Source organism: Bos javanicus, chromosome 12 (assembly GCF_032452875.1).
Source record: "Bos javanicus breed banteng chromosome 12, ARS-OSU_banteng_1.0, whole genome shotgun sequence".
NCBI lineage: Eukaryota > Metazoa > Chordata > Mammalia > Artiodactyla > Bovidae > Bos > Bos javanicus.
In genome coordinates, this window is record NC_083879.1 from 19,047,203 (window position 1) to 19,067,289 (window position 20,087).

The 20,087-nt window shown below is 40.4% G+C and overlaps 1 protein-coding gene across 4 annotated transcripts in view; it reads right to left on the reverse strand.

Moving 5' to 3' along the window:
• CAB39L (calcium binding protein 39 like) overlaps window positions 1-20,087 on the reverse strand; it is an 83,975-nt gene that overhangs the window by 21,095 nt on the left and 42,793 nt on the right. For 3 of the 4 annotated variants that reach the window (XM_061434642.1, XM_061434641.1, XM_061434643.1), the window contains 3 exons: window positions 11,351-11,519; window positions 6,333-6,392; window positions 1,094-1,159 (listed from right to left, as the gene is read on the reverse strand). In XM_061434642.1, the coding sequence (XP_061290626.1) occupies window positions 1,094-1,159; window positions 6,333-6,392; window positions 11,351-11,519 (295 nt within the window). The remainder of the gene's footprint in view (window positions 1-1,093; window positions 1,160-6,332; window positions 6,393-11,350; window positions 11,520-20,087) is intronic. The other variant, XM_061434644.1, reaches the window with a different exon arrangement.

Below are 20,087 nucleotides of genomic sequence, written 5' to 3' on the forward strand. Positions count from 1 at the left end.
CAGCTGCAGCCAATGCCCACCCCCTCAGGAGCTGCCCCTCCTCATGTGGGCAAAATGGCTGCCTCCAGGCACCTCTCCACTGAGGAAGGGGAGGTCCCTCATGGATGGATGTGGCTCCACTCTGCCGGGTCCCTGTCTGATGAGGGACAGTCATTTCTACAGGCAATTCATTGGAGACAGAATCTCATATCACAAATGCTGTTTGGTTACATACAAACACACACTCCTCATCCTGTGCTTACCCTGTACTTAATACTTTTACTGTTACTTTCAAACAGTATTTGAAGCAGGGCACTTAGCTTGTTTTGCTACAAAGTACTGCCCTAGGATTTCTTCGGAAGGAATGATGCTAAAGCTGAAACTCCAGTACTTTGGCCACCTCATGCGAAGAGTTGACTCATTGGAAAAGACTCTGATGCTGGGAGGGATTGGGGGCAAGAGGAGAAGGGGATGACAGAGGATGAGATGGCTGGATGGCATCACCGTCTCTATGGATGTGAGTCTGAGTGAACTCCGGGAGTTGGTGATGGACAGGGAGGCCTGGCGTGCTGCAAGTCACGGGGTCGCAAGGAGTCAGACACGACTGAGCGACTGAACTGAACTGTCATAACATATGCTTCACTGGTGGCTCAGATGGTAAAGAATCCACCTGCAATACAGGAGACCTGGGTTCCATCTCTGAATGAAGATCCCATGGAGAAAGAAATGGAAGCCCACTCCAGTATTCTTGCCTGGAGAATTCCATGGACAGAGGAGCCTGGCGGGCTACATGGGGTCATAAAGAGCTGGACACGACTGAGTGACTAATATACGCGGTCATAACATAGAAAATACTTCTCAAGTTACAAAAAAAGAGAATACTTTTTCTGTATTTACTTGCCCACTATTTTTTGGTTTGTTTTTTGGTGGTGCTGAATGGCTTGAGGGATCTTAGCTCCCTGACCAGAGATCAAACACCTCACCCTGCAGTGGAAGCTCAGAGTCCTAACCACTGGACCACCGGGGAAGTTCTACTTGTCCACTACTAAACCAGTCGTTTAGGAACAAGAATGTCAACTTCTGGAGACTCTAACCTAAAGAAATTTGACATTACCTTCAAAGATTGTCTCTTAGTCACATAATTCTCCGACTGAAGCAGTTTCTCATAGTCTTCAAAAATCTAACAACAAAAAAAGAAATATTAAGAATGTAAACCCAGCAGTGATTTCTCTGCATTAAGTCTGTTTGCTTCGGAAGTGAATCCCCAGTCCTTCAGCCCAGCCCAGCGGTTGTGCTGTGTATCTCTGGGCGGATTGCCTTTGTCCATGGGGAGGCTTCCCCGTTTCTCCATCCTCACTTACTCATAGAGACACTGGGGGACGAGGAGGCGGGTGACACCAGAGACATGCTTCCCTCTGTTTTATTTTAGTTCTGCAAATTAGAAATTGAGTAGGAAAATGGAGTAATTGAGTCCTCCCAATAAATCACTTTGACTAAAACATCTATTTTATTTTTGGCTGTTTGGGGTCTCCGTTGCTGTGCATGGGCTTTCTCTAGTTGCAGTGCATGGGCTTTCTCTAGTTGCAGTGCATGGGCTCAGTAGTGTTGGTGCAGGGGCTTGATTGCCCCTCAGATGTGGGATCTTCCCAGACCAGGGACGGAACCCATACTGCCTACGTGGGCAGGCAGATTCTTAACTCTAGAACTCCAGGGAAGTCCTGAAGAAAGCATCTATTAACTCATCTAATGAGCTGTAGGATAACTCATTTTATGCCATTTTAAAGAAATGCATTTATGCAGTCTTGCTGGTAGCTATTAGTCTTTGGATAATTTGAGAAAAGATTGAAGACACTTAGCAACTCATAAAGAATCAAACTGGCAAACTCACAGCATGAACAGGTAGAGGAACAGGGCCACTCTGCCACATGATGGCCGTGTGAATCCCAACTGGCCTCTCGGGAGCACTTCCACTCTCCCCAGAAGCTGGGGGACGCTGGTGACGGGGGCCCATTTCCTAGTGTGATTGGTCATCAAACACAATCTAGGCCCTTCAGTTGAACACAGAGTTCCGGCAGCTGGGAAAGTCCAGTGTCAGCCTCTGGTCACACACAGGCACACTCAGAGGCCACTTGGGTGGGAGGGCAAGCCTGGCAGAGAACTGAAGGCAAGAGAGTTTAGGGGCTGGGGAGGGTAGCAAAGGGTCCTTGGAAGACCAAATGCCAGGTATGAGTGATGAGGACAAGCTGTGCACACTGATGAGAATGCCCAAGAGGAATTCAGAAACTGGGAAAACAAAATCATGGAGCTCACGTTAAAGTCACAGTAATTTTTTTTTCTTTTACTTGAAGGATTTATTATTTATTCTGATTGTCATGGAACACAAGGACTTTGTGGGTCACTAAATGTATCAGACAAACACCGTGGTAAATGTTACTTGTAACCATAAAATGTAAATACATGCATATAAGGTATTATCGACTGCCTTGGCCCCACTCTAGTACTCTTGTCTGGAAAATCCCATGGACGGAGAAGCCTGGTAGGCTGCGATCCATGGGGTCGCTAGGAGTTGGATGCGACTGAGTGACTTCACTTTCACTTTTCACTTTCATGCATTGGAGAAGGAAATGGCAACCCACTCCAGTGTTCTTGCCTGGAGAATCCCAGGGACAGAGGAGCCTAGGGGGCTGCCGTCTATGGGGTCGTACAGAGTCGGACACGACTGAAGCGACTTAGCAGTAGTAGGCTACCAGTTTCATTATTTTAGGTCATATATCATGTTCTCCAGCTTCAGGTTTACTACTAAAGAAATAAGAAACTCAACAAGTAGGAAATGTTTAAGGAGCATGAGTTCTTGAAGCCAATGCTCAGGTCGGTGCAATAGGCTCAGTATCTGTGAGACTACTAAATTACACAAGAGGTGACTATGAAGACAAATTTAGGTAAACAAGGGTCAAAGAGAATGAGCTTACGGTCTCTCAAATTGTTGCTTGTTATCCTTGAGTGCAAATTGCACAGCACATTATTCTACTCATTCTATAGAAAAAATGAGTAGTTGATACACAGGTTTTGTCATAAGCTATCTTTGTCCTCTTATTTTCATTTATTATAAATATTACATCTAATGAATTTGAGAAAACTATGCACTATCTCCATAGTGAAGGACAGGGAAGCCTGGTGTGCTGCACTCTATGGGGTCACAAAGAGTTGGACATTACTTAGTGACTGAACAACAATGAGTCTTTAACACTCCATCCAGCATCTACAGTTACTGAACAAACTATAATAGCTTGTTCCCTAAATTCTGAACAAACTATAATAGTTTGTTCCCTAATACTTAACAAACTATAATAGTTTGTTCCCTAAATTCAAAAATATATGAGTCTCTTCTGGTCTTGAAGCTTTTGGATACATCTGGCAGTAATCTTTTTCTCCCTTCATATTTTATACTTTGATCAAAGATCTCTAATTGATTCCATGGATTTTCTCTTGATAATTTTAGGGTATGAAAATCACTTTTGATTTCATGATTACATTGATAATTCTTAATCTCAAAGGAAGAGCAGCAAACAATTTATGAAGAAGAAAGCCATAGTTTAATTTCTATGATTTGGATATGTGAAAACACAGGATATGGGTAGGGTATTCCATAACTTCCTAGAGTTATCTGTTTCCTTTTATCTTTTTGTGTGGCTAACTACAAAATTTTAAATTACACAGTGGCTTGCATTATGTTTCAACTGGACAGTACTGGTCTAGAGCAGCTAAACTAACACTGCAACAAATCATGTAAAGTTTTGTCTCTAAGCCTGTGCTATGTTTTACTTTAATTCATGGCAAATAGATGGGGCAACAGTGGAAACAGTGGCTGACTTTATTTTTCTCAGCTCCACAATCACAGCAGATGGTGACTACAGCCATGAAATTAAAAGATGCTTACTCCTTGGAAGGAAAGTTATGACCAACCTAGGCAGCATATTCAAAAGCAGAGACGTTACTTTGCCAACAAGGTCTATCTAGTCAAGGCTATGGTTTTTCCAGTGGTCATGTATGGATGTGAGAGTTGGACTATAAAGAGAGCTGAGCACCGAAGAAATGATGCTTTTGAACTGTGGTGTTGGAGAAGACTCTTGAGAGTCCCTTGAACTGCAAGGAGATCCAACCAGTCCCATCCCAAAGGAGATCAGTCTGGGGTGTTCACTGGAAGGACTGATGTTGAAGCTGAAACTCCAATACTTTGGCCACCTGATGCAAAGAGCTGACTCAGTGGAAAAGACCCCGATGCTGGGAAAGATTGAGGGCAGGAGGAGAAGGGGACGACAGAGGATGAGATGGCTGGATGACATCACTGACTCGATGGACATGGGTTTGGGTAGACTCCAGCAGTTGGGGATGGACAGGGAGGCCTGGAGTGCTGCGGTTCATGGGGTCACAAAGAGTCGGACACGACTGAGAGACTGAACTGAACTGAACTGAACTGAATGCTGTTTCTATTGCTGATACACTTAGCAAAAGCATAGCAGCTCTTGGTTGGGTCTGTTTATTTAATGTTCATTTAACACCACCAAATATATGGTACTGAGTTAGGTATTAGATATGTAAGTAATCATGATAAAAATTAATCCATGGTGCTATCCCCAAAACCTTAAATCTTGTCAAATTCCTACAACAACCCTGTGAAGTAGCTATTATTAATATCCTCATTTTTTAGTAGGCACAGTAACTTGTTCAGAATCATAATTAGTAAAAGATTCAGCAGGATTCTGAAGCAAAGCAACTAGACATAAATCTGTACTGCATTCTGAACCCCTGTGTTTGACAGATAAGGTTCCTGCCTCCCAGGGAGCTTATGAACCAGACAAAAAGATATAAAGACACACCATAATAATATTATACAATGTGGAAAACGTGTGAGAAAGAAGAAGAATGGGAGGGAGAGAGAGTGTGTGTGTGTGTTTGGGGGTGAGGGGGTTAGGGTGTATGTTAGGGAAAGCTTCCTAGAAGAGTCACATAATGAAACCAAGCAGGACCCTGAGGGCAATCCCAGGGATGTACCCTCCCGAGTACATCTTGTTTCTAGGAAAGGTTTACCCTCCAAGACCCAGGTTCCAAAGAGCAAATTTAATCAGAGAAGTGAGAAAATGCAGAAACAAAGGACAACAGTCAAGCAAGACAAAACAGTAATAGTTTAGCCAAAAATAAAGTCAGGGATCTTTAGTTCCTCCATAAAATCTATAGATAATATCCTGAGTCATATCCTTGAGTTGTTTAAGAGAGACTGAAATCCCCACCAGGTGGAAGAAGTTAACTGTATACTGACCACAAGTACGGAGACCTCATACTGGTTGAAACAAAGGGGTTGATGAGGTTAACCCCTGATATACCACCTTGTCACCTTACTACCAACCAGTCAGAAGACGGTCCACTCACAACCCTCACCCTTTCTTGGAAAACTATTCAGGATTTGAGTCTTTTGAGCATTTATTGCCTTGCAGTAAATGCTGGACTTTCCTTCACCACAACTCGGTGTCAGCAGACTGGCTTTGTTGAATGCCGGGTAAGTTTGGTTCAGTAACAATGATGGCTGATTATCAAAAGGATGAGATGGATTCACCCTTAGAGAAGGAAGCTGGAAGACAGATGTATATTTTGGTATTTCTACTAGTCAGGGAAACTAGTTATCAACCATGTAAAAGGATTCATTTTATTAACAGTGGGGTACCCTATATGGCTTAGATGGTAAAGCATCTGGTGCAATGCAGGAGACCTGGGTTTGATCCCTGGGTCAGGAAGATTCCCCTGGGGAAGTGAATGGCAACCCACTCCAGTATTCTGGGTCTTCCCTGGTGGCATGAGTGGTAAAGAACCCGCCTGCCAATGCAGGAGATGTACGAGACATGGGTTCGCCCTGAGTGGGAAGATCCCCTGGAGAAGGGCATGGCAACCCACTCCAGTATTCCTGCCTGGAGAATCCCATGGAGAGAGGAGCCTGGTGGGCTACAGTCCATGGGGTCGCACAGAGTCGGACACGACTGAAGGGACTTAGCACGTGCATATACACTGCCTCTTAAGGGCAACGTGGATGCTCTTAAGTCAAGGTCAAAGTGAGCTGGTGCTGGTTGTTTCCTGGAGCTCCAGAGCACAACAGGAAGAGATAAGAAAAACAAGGACGCCCTGATCTCCTGCTATCCTTTATTTTTCATAGTTTCTTAATGATCTGACTTCTGGGTAATAAACCAAGTGGGTGGATGGTTGGTTTCAACTTCTCTCATAAATAGAAGTAAGTGCTAAGAGATCTAAGAAGGAGAGAGAGAAAGGAAGAATGAGATAGAGACTTAAAAATGACTTCTACTTACAGTGTCATAATTTTGTTCTAAGAAGTCTGCTACCAACACTTTATGTCTGGTTAGTAAATCCTAGAAAAAGAGCAGTCAATGAAACAAAATTATTATAGGTAATAAATTTTACAAATCTATTCTTTTCTTCTAAGATTTTCTAAGTCAATTAATTTGAAGCACAACAATTTCAGAATAGTTTCATTTACATCCCAGAATTATTTCCATTTCTTAGTTTAAGGTGTGAAATACAATTTGTTTCATGGTAAAAAACAACAACAGAGTGCTTTAAATTCGTATCATTGTTAGATTACAGAAATAATTTAACTAGCGAAACAAACGCCACCAAAGAGACAAGCTTACATTATATTTCTTCAAGCCCATAATTATACATTGTAAATATGATACAATAAATATTCAAATAAAGCTTATGATGATCTTTTAAAATGTCATTAATAACTATTAAAAGCAAAAAACTCTGAATGGACTAAAACCGTATCTCACAAGGTAACAGATTTTTCAATGATTGACCTTTAGTTTTCTTCTTAATCACTTTTGAAATGGAGGTGCCTAGGATTCTCAGAAGCACAAGAACGACATTTAAAAAACTATATTTATTTTACATATTTATTTGGCTGTACTGGGTCTTAGTTGTGGCACGTGGGATCTCTAGTTGCAGCATTCAAACCCTTAGTTATGGCATGTGGGATCTATTTCCCTGACCAGGGATGGAATCTGGGCCCCTGCATCGGAAGCATGGAGTCTCAGCCACTGGACCGCCAGGGAAGTCCCACAAGAGTGACATTTATCTCAGCACTGTCCTAGTCCTGCTGTTGGGTTAGTGGGCTGTGAAGTGTTGTGCAGTTACTAAGCAGCACAACGCACCCTTTCAAAGTTGAGGACAAGCAGCCTGATCTAATTATAGACGTAACTCCCAGGAAACTGAACAAAAGCATAAAGGAACGTTTGATTGGAAATTCACACCTAAATTATAACCTTAAGTCACCTTGATGGCAAAAGAAAACAAGCCCCAGATAATCCTCTTAATGTACTTAAAGGTTAAATGCCTTGCCTAGGTACTATGCAGAATTTAATTAAAAACATGAATTTTCAAGTTTTCCAAAATAAATTCTTATGCTTTAATACATATTTAATTAAAACTTCTAATTTAATTAACAGTATATACAAGATACACAACATAACCTCACAGAGAAAAGGAAGGCAGCCACGACGGTAAAACTCACTTCTTTTTAAAACAATTTTTTAAATTGGAGGATAATGGCTTTACAATATTGTGCTGGTTTCTGCCATACATCAACACGAATCAGTCACAAGTATACATATGTCCCCTCTCTCCTGAACCTCCCTTCCATTTTCCCATCCCATCCCACCCCTCCAGGTTGCCACTGAGTCCTGGGTTGTGAAACTCACTTATTTTTATTTCAATAAAAGGTTAAATATTTAAAGTACTTTGCACTACAGTTTTCTTTTTTCTTTTTTAAAATTTTTATTGGCATATAATTGATTTACAATGCTGTGTCAGGTTCTGCTGTACAGCAGAGTGAATCAGTTATATATGTACACATATATCCACTCTCTGATTCTTTTCCCACATAGGTCACTAGAGTACTGAGTAGAGTTCCCTGTGATATACGGTAGGTCCTCATCAGCTTGCACTATAATTTCAAGCCCCAAAATAATGAAACTGTCTATTAACTTCATTTCCTATTACTTATCATCACAACTTGTTTGACCACTGGACCTATCAATGGAGACATGTACTTGTTTCCCCAGGAGAATGTAACAGTACAGTTCTGGAACTGGGATTTTAAAATGGGAAAACCCTCTAAGGAATTCATCCCAGTCAAAATTCAAACTGGTTGCTACATCAGGGACCCCCTAGTTCCACAGCATACTTTTGGAGTCCTTAGTCTTTTTCTAAGTGAATATTTGGAATGCCCAGTTTTCACATCTCCAATCACCTGAGCATTACTAGTGGCTTTCTGAGCTGCCTCAGGTTAGAAAGTTCTCTGCATGGGCTGCAGCAGGCACTCTGGATGGCTGCACCCATGGAGCTCTGCACCTACAATGCCATCTGCACCTATGATGCCAGCAACCTTGAGTACGAGGCTCACAATCTGCCGTGGCCTCGGGCCCTACACCTGCAACGACGGTGACACTGGAAAGAGTACCAGGCAGATAAGTGCTGCCTGCGAAGGTTTTCCATTCACCCTCCATTAGTGTTACACCAAAGAAAGAGATTAAATAAGGAGGGGTTCTGTGAGCAGCGGCTCCTTCAAATCTAAGGGAAAAAATAACTTTAAACTCCAACAATAGAATATATAATAGGGTAGGGAAAAATTCCTCCAGCACATATATGTGTGGATAGAGACAATAAGTGAGTGTGTACACATTATATATACATAGATATACCCTCTATGTATATTTATACACATAATAATGCATGCACAAAACTGGAGGGACTGTACCATATCCAGGGCATCTTCCCACCCTAGGGATTGAACCCGGGTCTCCTGCGTAGCAGGCAGATTCTTTACCGTCTGAGCCACCAAGGAAGCCCCATATATACATATGCGCACTAAGTCACTGGTTGTGGCCAACTCCTTGTGACCCCATGGACTGTATGCAGGCTGCCTGGCTCCTCTGTCCATGGGATTCTCCAGGCAAGAATACTGGAGTGGGTTGCCGTGCCCTCCTCCAGGGGATCTTCCCAACCCAGGGATCAGACCTGTGTCTCTTACACCTCCTGCATTGGCAGGTGGGTACTTTACCACTAGCACCACCTGGGAAGCCCCCATATATATATATAGGGTGGGCCACAACGTCCACTTGGATTTTTCTATAATATCTTATATATGTGTGTCTGTGTGTATATATATATACACACACACATGTATATATACACAATAGACAAATACGGTTGTTGCATTATTAAAGATCAAAGAACTGAGTGGGGAAAAAAATAGCTAGGATCCCCCCAAAAAAGGAAAAAGCCAGGAAATTGCCAAGAAAACTAAAATTCAAATTTTAAAAAATTAAAAAAAATTTTTAAAAGTATTCAGAATAGTGTATTCTTTCATCCCACCTCCTAAGAATTCTGTTTGGCAGGACTAGCTTCTGCACGGTCTAAGTCTTATGCTAAAAATTATCGATGTTGGTATTTTAGTGAATTCTGCACAGCCTGGAAGAACTTGGGGTGAAATGACAGAGACACACGTTCCATGGCAGGGACCCAAGATCACAGCAGCTCGCAGCAGCTGCATTTACTGTGTGCTGGGGAGTGTGCTTCGCACTTTACATAGGTTATTTCTAATCTGCACAACTCTGCAAAAAGACGATTATGTTTCTCATCTCACAGATGAAGAAAATGAGGCCCAAGGGTTGGTTAACTAACTTGCTCAAAGATGTACAGCAAATCAGGTGCAGACAGAGATGGAATTCAAACCACTTTTTACCATGTCAATTCTTAGAGGGGGAGCATGGAAGAGACTGTGTTTGTAAGGAATCTTTTTGGGGAATGGAAAATTTGCAGACAAGGCCATGAGGAAATATAATCCAGTAATGGTAAAATGTCAATAATTAAACTGAAGAACAGTCATTCTACAGGTCAAAAAAAGAGGCTAAGCCTAAGAAGTTAAAAACAAAAGCCCAAACCAGCCAACCAATCAAGTAAACAAATCCCTTTGAAAGCAGTTACTTAAAAAAAAAAAGTGGGACTTCCCTAGTGGCCTAGTGGATAAGAATCTGCCTGCCAATGCAGGGGACACGGGTTCGACCCCTGGTCCAGGAAGATCCCACATGCCTCAGAGTAACTAAGCCCATGTGCCACAACTACTGAGCCCCTGCTCTAGAAACTGTGCTCCTCAACAAGAGAAGCCACTCCAATGAGAAGCCCTCACGCTGCAAGGAAGAATAGTACCCCGCTAGCTGCAACTACAGAAAGCCTGCACACACAGCAATGAAGACACAGTGCAGCCAAAAATAAATTAATTAATTGATTTTTAAAAAGGGACTTGTGTTCATTACATTATATTGAACACAGCATTTTGGTAAAATGTAGAAAATTAGCATTTTCAATATCAGTAGCATACTAGGAGTTTTTTTTTTTTAAGGTTATTTAGATTATCAGGGACTTAAGTTCAACAAAAAATACGCTCAAGTACAAACTGTCATAATTTATCTTTGTGTTTCAATATTGTGCTGAAAGTTAAATTGGGTTGATCATATGATGTCAAGACATTATTATCACATTTGTTTATTCTATTAAATGTTGAAAAATCTTTTGGGAAATTTTCAGAAATAAATGCTGAATTGAATTTGCTTTTCTCCCCTTCATTAGAGCTGCTGTAGGTGTACAGCTATTTGTGAAGTCTTATCGATGGTTTTTCAAAAAAGGAACTAACTTGTTTCCATGATGGTGAAGGGTCATCAGATAGAAAAGGGGGAAAAAAAAAAAAAGGCACTACAGGATTTACTAATAGAGAACACCTTCTTAATTATTTCAGCACAAATATTTGCTAGAAAGAAATGGAACGGTCCTTTGTGTTAAATGTCCTTCTTCATATTTGATGCACCAAGGCCCCTCTTACCACGTGTTCTAGGATAGACTCTTGAGGGCTTCATCTGTAGCCACTGCACAACTGTTGTTTGGCCAGGTGAGACTTTTTATGTGCCCAGGTGCCTCATGTCATGTGGGATCTTCCCCAAACAGGGGTTGAACCAGAGTCCCCAGCATGCAAGGTGGGTTGTTACTCACTAGACCACCAGGGAAGCCCCATGACAAGCATGTTGAGTTGCTCTTTCCACCATGTGACAGACGGGTCTAGTAGATTGTATTCTGTTTACTGAATTCTCTTACGATCCATATCATACACGGTTGGCTATGCTCAGGTCTAAGAAACACAATTTTCTGGTTTTTAAAATTAAACTGCCTCTTAGAGCCAAGTGACTTAGGTACTGAAACTAAATAACCCTGCTGATTCTGGCAGGGGTTGGCGGGGAGGTGGACAGGGAATTACCTTAAAAGTAGCAAAGGCATCTGAAGCGATATCAAATGTTGACAGTTCGACATACTTAAAGAAATCTTGGAATTGATTAGAAAAGAGGATGATTTTGGCAAGTGGTTCATGTCGAATACATTCTCTCAGCATAATACCACAACGTAAGGCGATCTGTGGGACTTCATAGCTAAAGCACAAACAAGAGAGAGAGAGAACTATGTATTAAAAGAACCATTTCAATACTGCTGTTAATGGAAGAATAGGTACCATCTGTCACAGTTCATTCAAAAACCACTCACTGAATATCCACTAAATATCTACACTGTGCCTGGCACTATTTCAGATGCTGGGGATACCTTAAAAGTAGCAAAGGCATCTGAAGAGATATCAAATGTTCACAGTTCGACATACTTAAAGAAATCTTGGAATCGATTAGAAAAGATAAAACAGTATCTTTTGTTGGGGATACAACAGTCAGCAGACAAGGTCACTGCCTTCCTAGCATTCACAATTTAGTGAAAATGCATCTGGTGGGAGAGGAAGCAGACTATAAACAATGACCAGATAATTTCATATACTTCAGGGCTATGAAACTGAAGAAAATAAAATAGGTACGCTAGACAGTGTGACCCCTTAATTTGTTTTACTTTAGACTAAGTGGTCCTGGAAGGAGAAGAGCATTCCAGGAAAAGGAACTGAAAGTGCAAGGGTCCAAGGAAAGAACCAGCAGCTTTGTAAGCCAAGGTCAATGCGGGAGGAAGCCTTTGCAGAGTTTAACGTACGCAATTAACACAGCAGATCAGATACTTTAAAAATGATCATTCTGGCTCCCTGTGGAGAATTCTGTAAAACAGGAAAGAATGGGCTGCAGAGCTAAAGGACAATCAGGGAGACTAGCTACTGAGGAGGAACAGCAGCCCAGCTAGAGACGATGGGGGCTTGGGTTGGGCACTGGTAGTAGAATAGAGGACTGTGGGTAGGTCATGGATATTGTTCAGAGGAAGAGTCAACAGAGCTTGTAGATATTGGGGTAGGTTGAGGAATAAATTTGGGCTGAGGGAAATTGAGGATTCAAGAATAACAAAAGAATATTTACATGAACTTCAGATTTGAGAATAAAACCTCTTTCCCACAATTTAGGCAACAGGCTACTTGGCAACTTCAAATTTATAATTATAGTAGGGAAAACAGCAAAGAAAGGTCTCTGAGAGAAGTCATTAAACCAGGGCGGTGTTTATTCATTTTGTCCCATTTTTATGTGGAATAATATTCACAAATATCATCTGAATATTCCCTGAAAAACTCATGTTAACATTAAATGCTAATATATTCAGATAGGTACAATTCTTTGTAGAATATTAAAAAATGCCAAATTATAGTATTAGCAATTTCTCTTATCAGAAGAATTTGAAAATCAGCCTATTGGCATGCATGGAAGAGTTATAAGATGTGTTTTATTAAAGATGTACCCCTTCATAAAGAGGGGTACATTTTCTGAAATGTGAAGGAGAACAGTCATTTACTAATAGAGCACTGAAGAAGTGATTAAAAAAAAAAAAAAAAACCACTGTTGACCTAAAGAAAAAAACATAAGGGGCACAAAATTAAAATCCTAAAATGACTTATTAGTAAGATATTTATGGACGCTCATAATTTTGCTTTAAACTTAACCTTTCAATTTCATCTCCCATCACCTCCCTTAATTCTCTGGGGTATGGCCTTCTCTCAACCTAGAATGCCCTGCTCCATAAGTTTTCACCTCTAAGATTCTCTCTCATTTTTCAAAACTTAGTTCAAATGCCACCTCCTCCTTGAAGTGTTTCCAATCACCTACCATTCAGAGTCACCCTCCCCACCTTCAGACTCCTAAATAGCTTGTCTGTAATTCCACTTTAACACGTTTCTCATTCTTTAGTATGGCCCATTGCAATAAATGGTTATACGTTTGTTTTCTTTACCTCATCACAAACAGCTCAATTGCTAAGGATACGCTTTACTCATTGTGTTACTTTCTCTCCTCCTCTGTGCAAATCTCCATGGGGTATCTGTGTCTTACTGGTACCTGCCTCTGTCCTTACCCTAGTCTCCAGAGAGTGCTTAGCATAATGTCTTTCTCAAAGGTGTATAAAGAACTTAGTAAACTTCAAACTCTGATTAAACTTAATACTAGGTCTCTAATGAGACACAAACTTTGGCTTACAGAAAAAACTGTATGATCTCTAGCCATTCTCATTTCTTAACTAATCAAATGGAAACTATAGGAAAAAAGTTTCTACTCGCAACTTTCGTGTATAATTAGTTCCTTTTTTTTCCCCTGTTTCATTAGGTGAAGTTTATCGGAACCATCTGTGATGCAGAGACTATTTATTCTTGAGAACCAAGAGAGTATTTTTCAAAATGCTACTCTGGGTCAGAACAGTGGTCATTCCATCCTAGTGGTTTGCGCCCAAGAGTGGAACGGTCATTCCTCTGAGCTGACAACTTCTTACAGTTAGGAATATACTGGGATATATAAAGAAATTTCCAATTCTCCTCAGTACCCTTTAAGGAACTTGTAATTCACATGTTTCAACCTGACTATCCTCCAGGATACTGACTTTTGATAGTTTATTGATTGCTCTATAAAGAAGTGCTCCATAAGTTAAGTACCTTAAGTTTCAAATCCCAAGAACATTAATATCCTTAGGTTTGGTTAAAGAATCAATATTTACCTCATCTATTTTATTCTACTTGTGGATAAGGGTCTCAAGGACAAGGACCATGACAAATCACTATGTTCTCCACAACAACTAACTAGTGGCAGGTTGCTGATAGAAGTTATTCCAATGAATGTAAACCATTATTTTATAGAACTGAACCATATCCTCCTTCTGATTTGCTGTTTAGATCATATGCACACACGCATGCTCAGTAGCTCAGACATATCCAATTCTTTGCAACCCCATGGACTGTAGCCCACCAGGCTCCTCTCTCCATGGAATTTTCCAGGCAAGAATACTGGAATGGGTTGCCATTTCCTACTCCAGGGGATCTTCCTGACCCAGGGATTGAACTCAAGTCTCCTGCATCTCCTGCATTGGCAGGCAGGTTCTTTACCACTGAGCTATCTGGGAAACCACACGGGAAGTCTGGACCGTATAGTTAACTGTGTCAGTGTGGAGAAGGCACACTATTTTATATGCATGCTTATTCAAATAATAGCACAGAAGATCTGTTTCAAATTTAATAAAAGCCAAAGTGTAAGAACACTTATCTGGTGGTGAGCAAAATTAATATTACACATAAAATGATTTGAACAAAGATCTTGTGCAAGAATATCTCAGTTTAAGAATGCAGATTATATTGTGTAAGGAGAAAAATGACTTTTGTTGCTCCTGATAGAAGAAACAAGGGCAGCCAGCGCTAGGAAAAACATCAAAAGCAAAAGTGGCCTTTTCCAGATGACCCCTGTCCGTTTGATATCGCTCCCACTAGTTTGTGAACATTTCCTTGCTCTCTGGCCATCCTGTACATTTCCTAACACAGACCTGGCATTAGCCATTTCTACAAAGGACTCTTAGTTTTCTGAATGTTGAGCTTTAAGCCAACTTTTTCACACTCCTCTTTCATTTTCATCAAGAGGCTTTTTAGTTTCTCTTCACTTTCTGCCATAAGGGTGGTGTCATCTGCATATCTGAGGTTATTGATATTTCTCCCGGGAAATTGATGGGGAAAAAGTGGAAAACAGTGTCAGACTTTATTTTGGGGGGCTCCAAAATCACTGCAGATGGTGATTGCAGCCAGGAAATTAAAAGACACTTACTCCTTGGAAGGAAAGTTATGACCAACCTAGATAGCATATTGAAAAGCAGAGATATTACTTTGCCAACAAAGGTCTGTCTAGTCAAGGCTATGGTTTTTCCTGTGGTCATGTATGGATATGAGAGTTGGACTGTGAAGAAAGCTGAGTGCAGAAGAATTGATGCTTTTGAACTGTGGTGTTGGAGAAGACTCTTGAGAGTCCCTTGGACTGCAAGGAGATCCAACCAGTCCATCCTAAAGGAGACCAGTCCTGGGTGTTCATTGGAAGGACTGATACTGAGGCTGAAACTCCAGTACTTTGGCCACCTCATGAGAAGAGCTGACTCATTGGAAAAGACTCTGATGCTGGGAGGGATTGGGGGCAGGAGGAGAAGGGGATGACAGAGGATGAAATGATTGGATGGCATCACCGACTCAATGGACATGGGTTTGGGTGAACTCCGGGAGTTGGTGATGGACAGGGAGGCCTGGCGTGCTGCGATTCATGGGGTCGCAAAGAGTCGGACACGACTGAGAGACTGAACTGAACTGAACTGAACTGAACAAAGGACTCTGGCTCCTTTTAGTTAGAAATGGTTCTTAGAAACTACAATCTGAATGCTAGGGATACTCATTAACATTGGGTTGTTACTGCTTCTAGGCCTTTTCAGTGGACAGTGTTAGCTTGTTATTTTTAAAGTTAACAAATGTTTCTAGATTAGAAGCAAAACTTCTTGATTATATTGAGGAGGCCAAGTGTTTGCTGAAAGATACTTTATAAAACTTTTCCTAGTGTTTTTTATACATCTTATATATACTTAAAAATTGATGCTTGACTAAAAGTACAATTATATAAGATGTATGAAAACATACTAAGTCCACTAGTTCATAATGATACTACAAAAAAAAAAAAAAAAAATAAGGGAGGGGTGTTGGGAAGATAGAGGAAAAAAAACACAGCAAAATATCAATGGTTATGAAGGTTGGAACATGGGATTTCTTTCTTCTGTCTTTTGTATATGGTTGAAAAAAGTTTTGCAATAAAATTTTTAAAAATAAGATTATTAGGAGAAATTTATTATTTTAATATTGGACTTGAAACATCTTCCACTGGCAGTGGTTCCTTATGGATCACCAAGAGCAGTTTAGCAACCTCATTCTCAAAATTCTCTCAATATCCTGGAATGTCATTTGCATGGGACAGGAGAAAAGTCTGTCTAAAGTGAGAAAGTCCTTTTAAATAATCTTTTCATAAACTTTGGGCTCCAAATCCTTTTACCAAGTTTTGTATCCCATATCCAAATGATTCTCCTTGATAGACAAGAATCAACTTCTTTCTGTCTTACATTCTTTATGGTTCAACTTAGGTCCAATATAGCATGTTACTACCATATCCCTAAATAACATCATTATTTGATATATGAGTGCACCAGTAAAGTTATGTTCTAAGTTTTCGAGCAACTTTGCAAGACATAATTCAGTAAAAATGCTGACCTTTATACCAAACGGCTAGCTAAACTGCAGGCATTTCAAGCTAACCTAGAAAATGGTGATGGGGAAAGTTGATTCAGGTGCAGTGATTCCATTTGAGGCTTCCTTTTGTCTACTCTGTCCTCAGGGTCTTCTATAATTCCCTCTTCCTTCCTATTTGAAGGGCTTCAAGTCTTTTTAAGGATGTATTAATGGTTAAGATGGAATTTAGAATCAGACCTGGACTGAAAAATTGACTGTCACTCAGTTGTATATATAACCTTGAGCAATAGCCTTACTCTAAGTTTAACAAATGTTAAACTGTAAAATCCTCATCTGTAAAATGGTGAGGATAATACCTAGTCCTCAGAGTATTGATAGAAGGATTAAATGAAACAGCATAAGTAAAGACACTGAATGTAGTACCTGGCACATAGCAAACATTCAATAAGTGGTGTCTATAAAGCAGGACGTGAAGGAATGAGTTTAAACTTTGGGTTACAAAATAAAGGAAGAATCATTATAATAGAGACAGTTGCCATCATCTGACTGCTATTCAGTGACAGCAACTACAGAAAGGAGATCCTCCAGGCAAATAATTCCCACTCCGAGAATGCAGTTCGTGGAGCTGCATGTCTCCTTTCACATAATGACCTCACTGCGGAAGATACCGTTTTAAACCATCCACACCACTTCTCTTCCACATCAGCTGATGTGCTCTCCAACATATCTTAGGAGGACAACATATTTCAGCATTGTCAGGGGATCACTTATTTACAAGCTAACTCCATTTTATTTTTTCAAAGGAGATGAACTTAAAATAATTTATTTATTTTTGGCTGCACTGGGTCTTCATTGCTGTGCCTGGGTGTTCTCTAGCTGCGCCAAGCACGGGCTACTCTCTGCAGCGCTCAGGCTTCACGTTGCCGTGGCTTCTCCTGCTGTGGAGCACAGGCTCTAGGGCGTGCGGGCTCAGCAGCTGTGCCGCATGGACTTAGTCGCTCCATGGCATGTGGAATCTTTCTGGGCCAGGGATCGAACACGGAGGGATCCCTGCACTGGCAGACAGATTCCTGCCTGTACTGGCAGTTAATTTAATCTCTGGATTTAATTTAATCCAGAGATTAATTTAACCACTCGACCACCAGGGAAGTCCCATAAACCAACTTCAAATGACTATTAATTTGTCTTCACTTGCTGAAACACAAATCTGATATTTTTCTCCCAAAACAATCCAATGGCTTCCCGTTTCCTATAGGATAATGTCAAATGCTTTAGGTTAACATTTTAGAATCTCCAGATGGGGGTACAAACTGATCATTTCAGCCTTTTCCACCAATGACCAGGTATGCAGATCATATCCCATTAAATCTTGAAGATCTGCCTGAACTGAAAACGAACACTTCCCTTTACAGTATTATTCTGACACTTATGTATGGTCTTAATTATATTTGTTCAAAATTTTACTCAGTGTGAACTGCAGCTCTTAAGAGGGATAGTAATAATAATTTTTTAGACTAGCAGTTACCAAGTAGAGTACCATGTGCTCAGTGCTAAACTCTGCAGAAACTACCTCACTAAAAGACTCATAATGACCTACTGAAGTAGGTATTATTATTGTCTTCAGATTGCAGTGAGGAAATCAAGACTTAAGGAAGTTAGGTAACTTGCCCAAAGTCTTAGCAAGTAAATAGCAGAACCCTGTCTGGACACGAAAATCTCTCTGACAATGCATATAATGTAACATTATTTTGTGCAAAGGTAATATTATAAATTTTACTCTTACTTTACAGATAAGGAAACTGAGACTTGGTAGAAAGCTGCAGAGGCTTGCCCAAGGTCACAGAGATAAGTGCAAGAGACCAGAAAAAGGAATAATCAGAGAACAAAAAAGAGTTCTTATAAATTAAAAATAGGGTAGTTGAAAGGAAAGTTCAGTTGAGTTTATCTTCAATGGAAGATACAATTAAGAATATCTTCTGACTAGTGAGACAAAAAGACAAACAGAAAAGAGAAGAATTAAGAAATCAACCTCAGAGATTTTGCTTTGACTAACAGGAGGTCTAGAAAGTAAGGACAGAGAATATGGAAGGGAATACATTTTCAAAGAAACACTAAGGGGCAGAGACTGTAGGCTGTCTGCAGAATCCTTTCTCCTCTTCTTCCTGGGCGCTAACTACATTTCTCAGGTTCCCTTAAGAATTAAGAGGCCAAGTGACTAAGTGCTCTCAAACGGAATGTGAGTGGGAGTAATACAAGCCATTTCCAGGCCTGGCTCATAGATTCTCCCAAGTATATTTGCCTTCCTGTGGGCTGAACTGGCAATCAACAAAGTGATCTTAGGAAGCACTCTTTGAAGGAACCCCTGCTGACCTAGAACATCTGTTCTTCTCGAATATGTGAAAATACATTTATCTTGTAGTGGGGCCACTACATTGTGGGGTCTATTTCTTATAAAGCTTTAGGTTTCTTATACTTTTAAACTACCCTAATACATGATACAAGTATATTGCCCTTTCCAGAATTTAAAGACTTAATTCTCCAGTAAAAACAATATTTTGTACGGAAAAACAAAGTAATAGTACACTACATAGCTATAATAATATAAATGTGCCTTTTTAATGAAATAAAAAATTGTGATAAAGGATATTGGGAGGGTGAGGGGAAGGAAAATGGAGTAGTGATGGTGGTGGAAAAACAAAATTGTCACCTAGTCCATGAGAAATTTAACAGATATATTTTTCAAATGGACAAATCAAAACTTAGTAAAAGCTCCTAATTCATAATATAGAGGTAAATACCAGATGAACAAATAAAAAAGACCAAAGTGGTTGTCTTTGGTAAATGGGACTGAGGGATGGAGAAGGAAAAAGCAAAGAGCTGCTGTTTGTTGAGTCTGGTTATTTATTTGGCTGCACCGGGTCTTAGCTGCGGCATGTGGGATCTAGCTCCCTGACCAAGGATTGAATCTGGGCCCCCTGCATTGGGAAGGCGGAGTCTTAGCCACCAGATCACCAAGGAAATCCCTATATCTGGTTTTTAAACTATATGGCATGTATTATTTTGATACAATTAAATATTTTAAAATGCACAAGGACTTGGGAACTGAAAACAGATGAGATGGACTAGGTATGGAATAGCATGTGAAATTCAAAATGGTAAAGTAGAAAGACAGAGAAGGGGAGACAAAAGACAAAAGGCTACTATCCCCAAGCCTTGCTGCATCCATATTTCTGATCCTAGGAGTTACAGTAGCCTCACAATGCCCAAGAAACCTTTGTAAATGAGCAAACATAAAAAAGTCATAATCGGGGATTTTATTACCTGACTAGACTTTAGGTTTTTGGCTGCCCTGTGGTGCCATATATGTACAGTGATATTTATTCTATCCCCACATGAAAGCATGTCACCTGAATAGAAGCTAACCATTGAAGGATATTGTATGTATGCGTCCGTGTCTGTGTATATTTGTGTAATGAGGGGATTCAATTTTATGTAAAGAGGG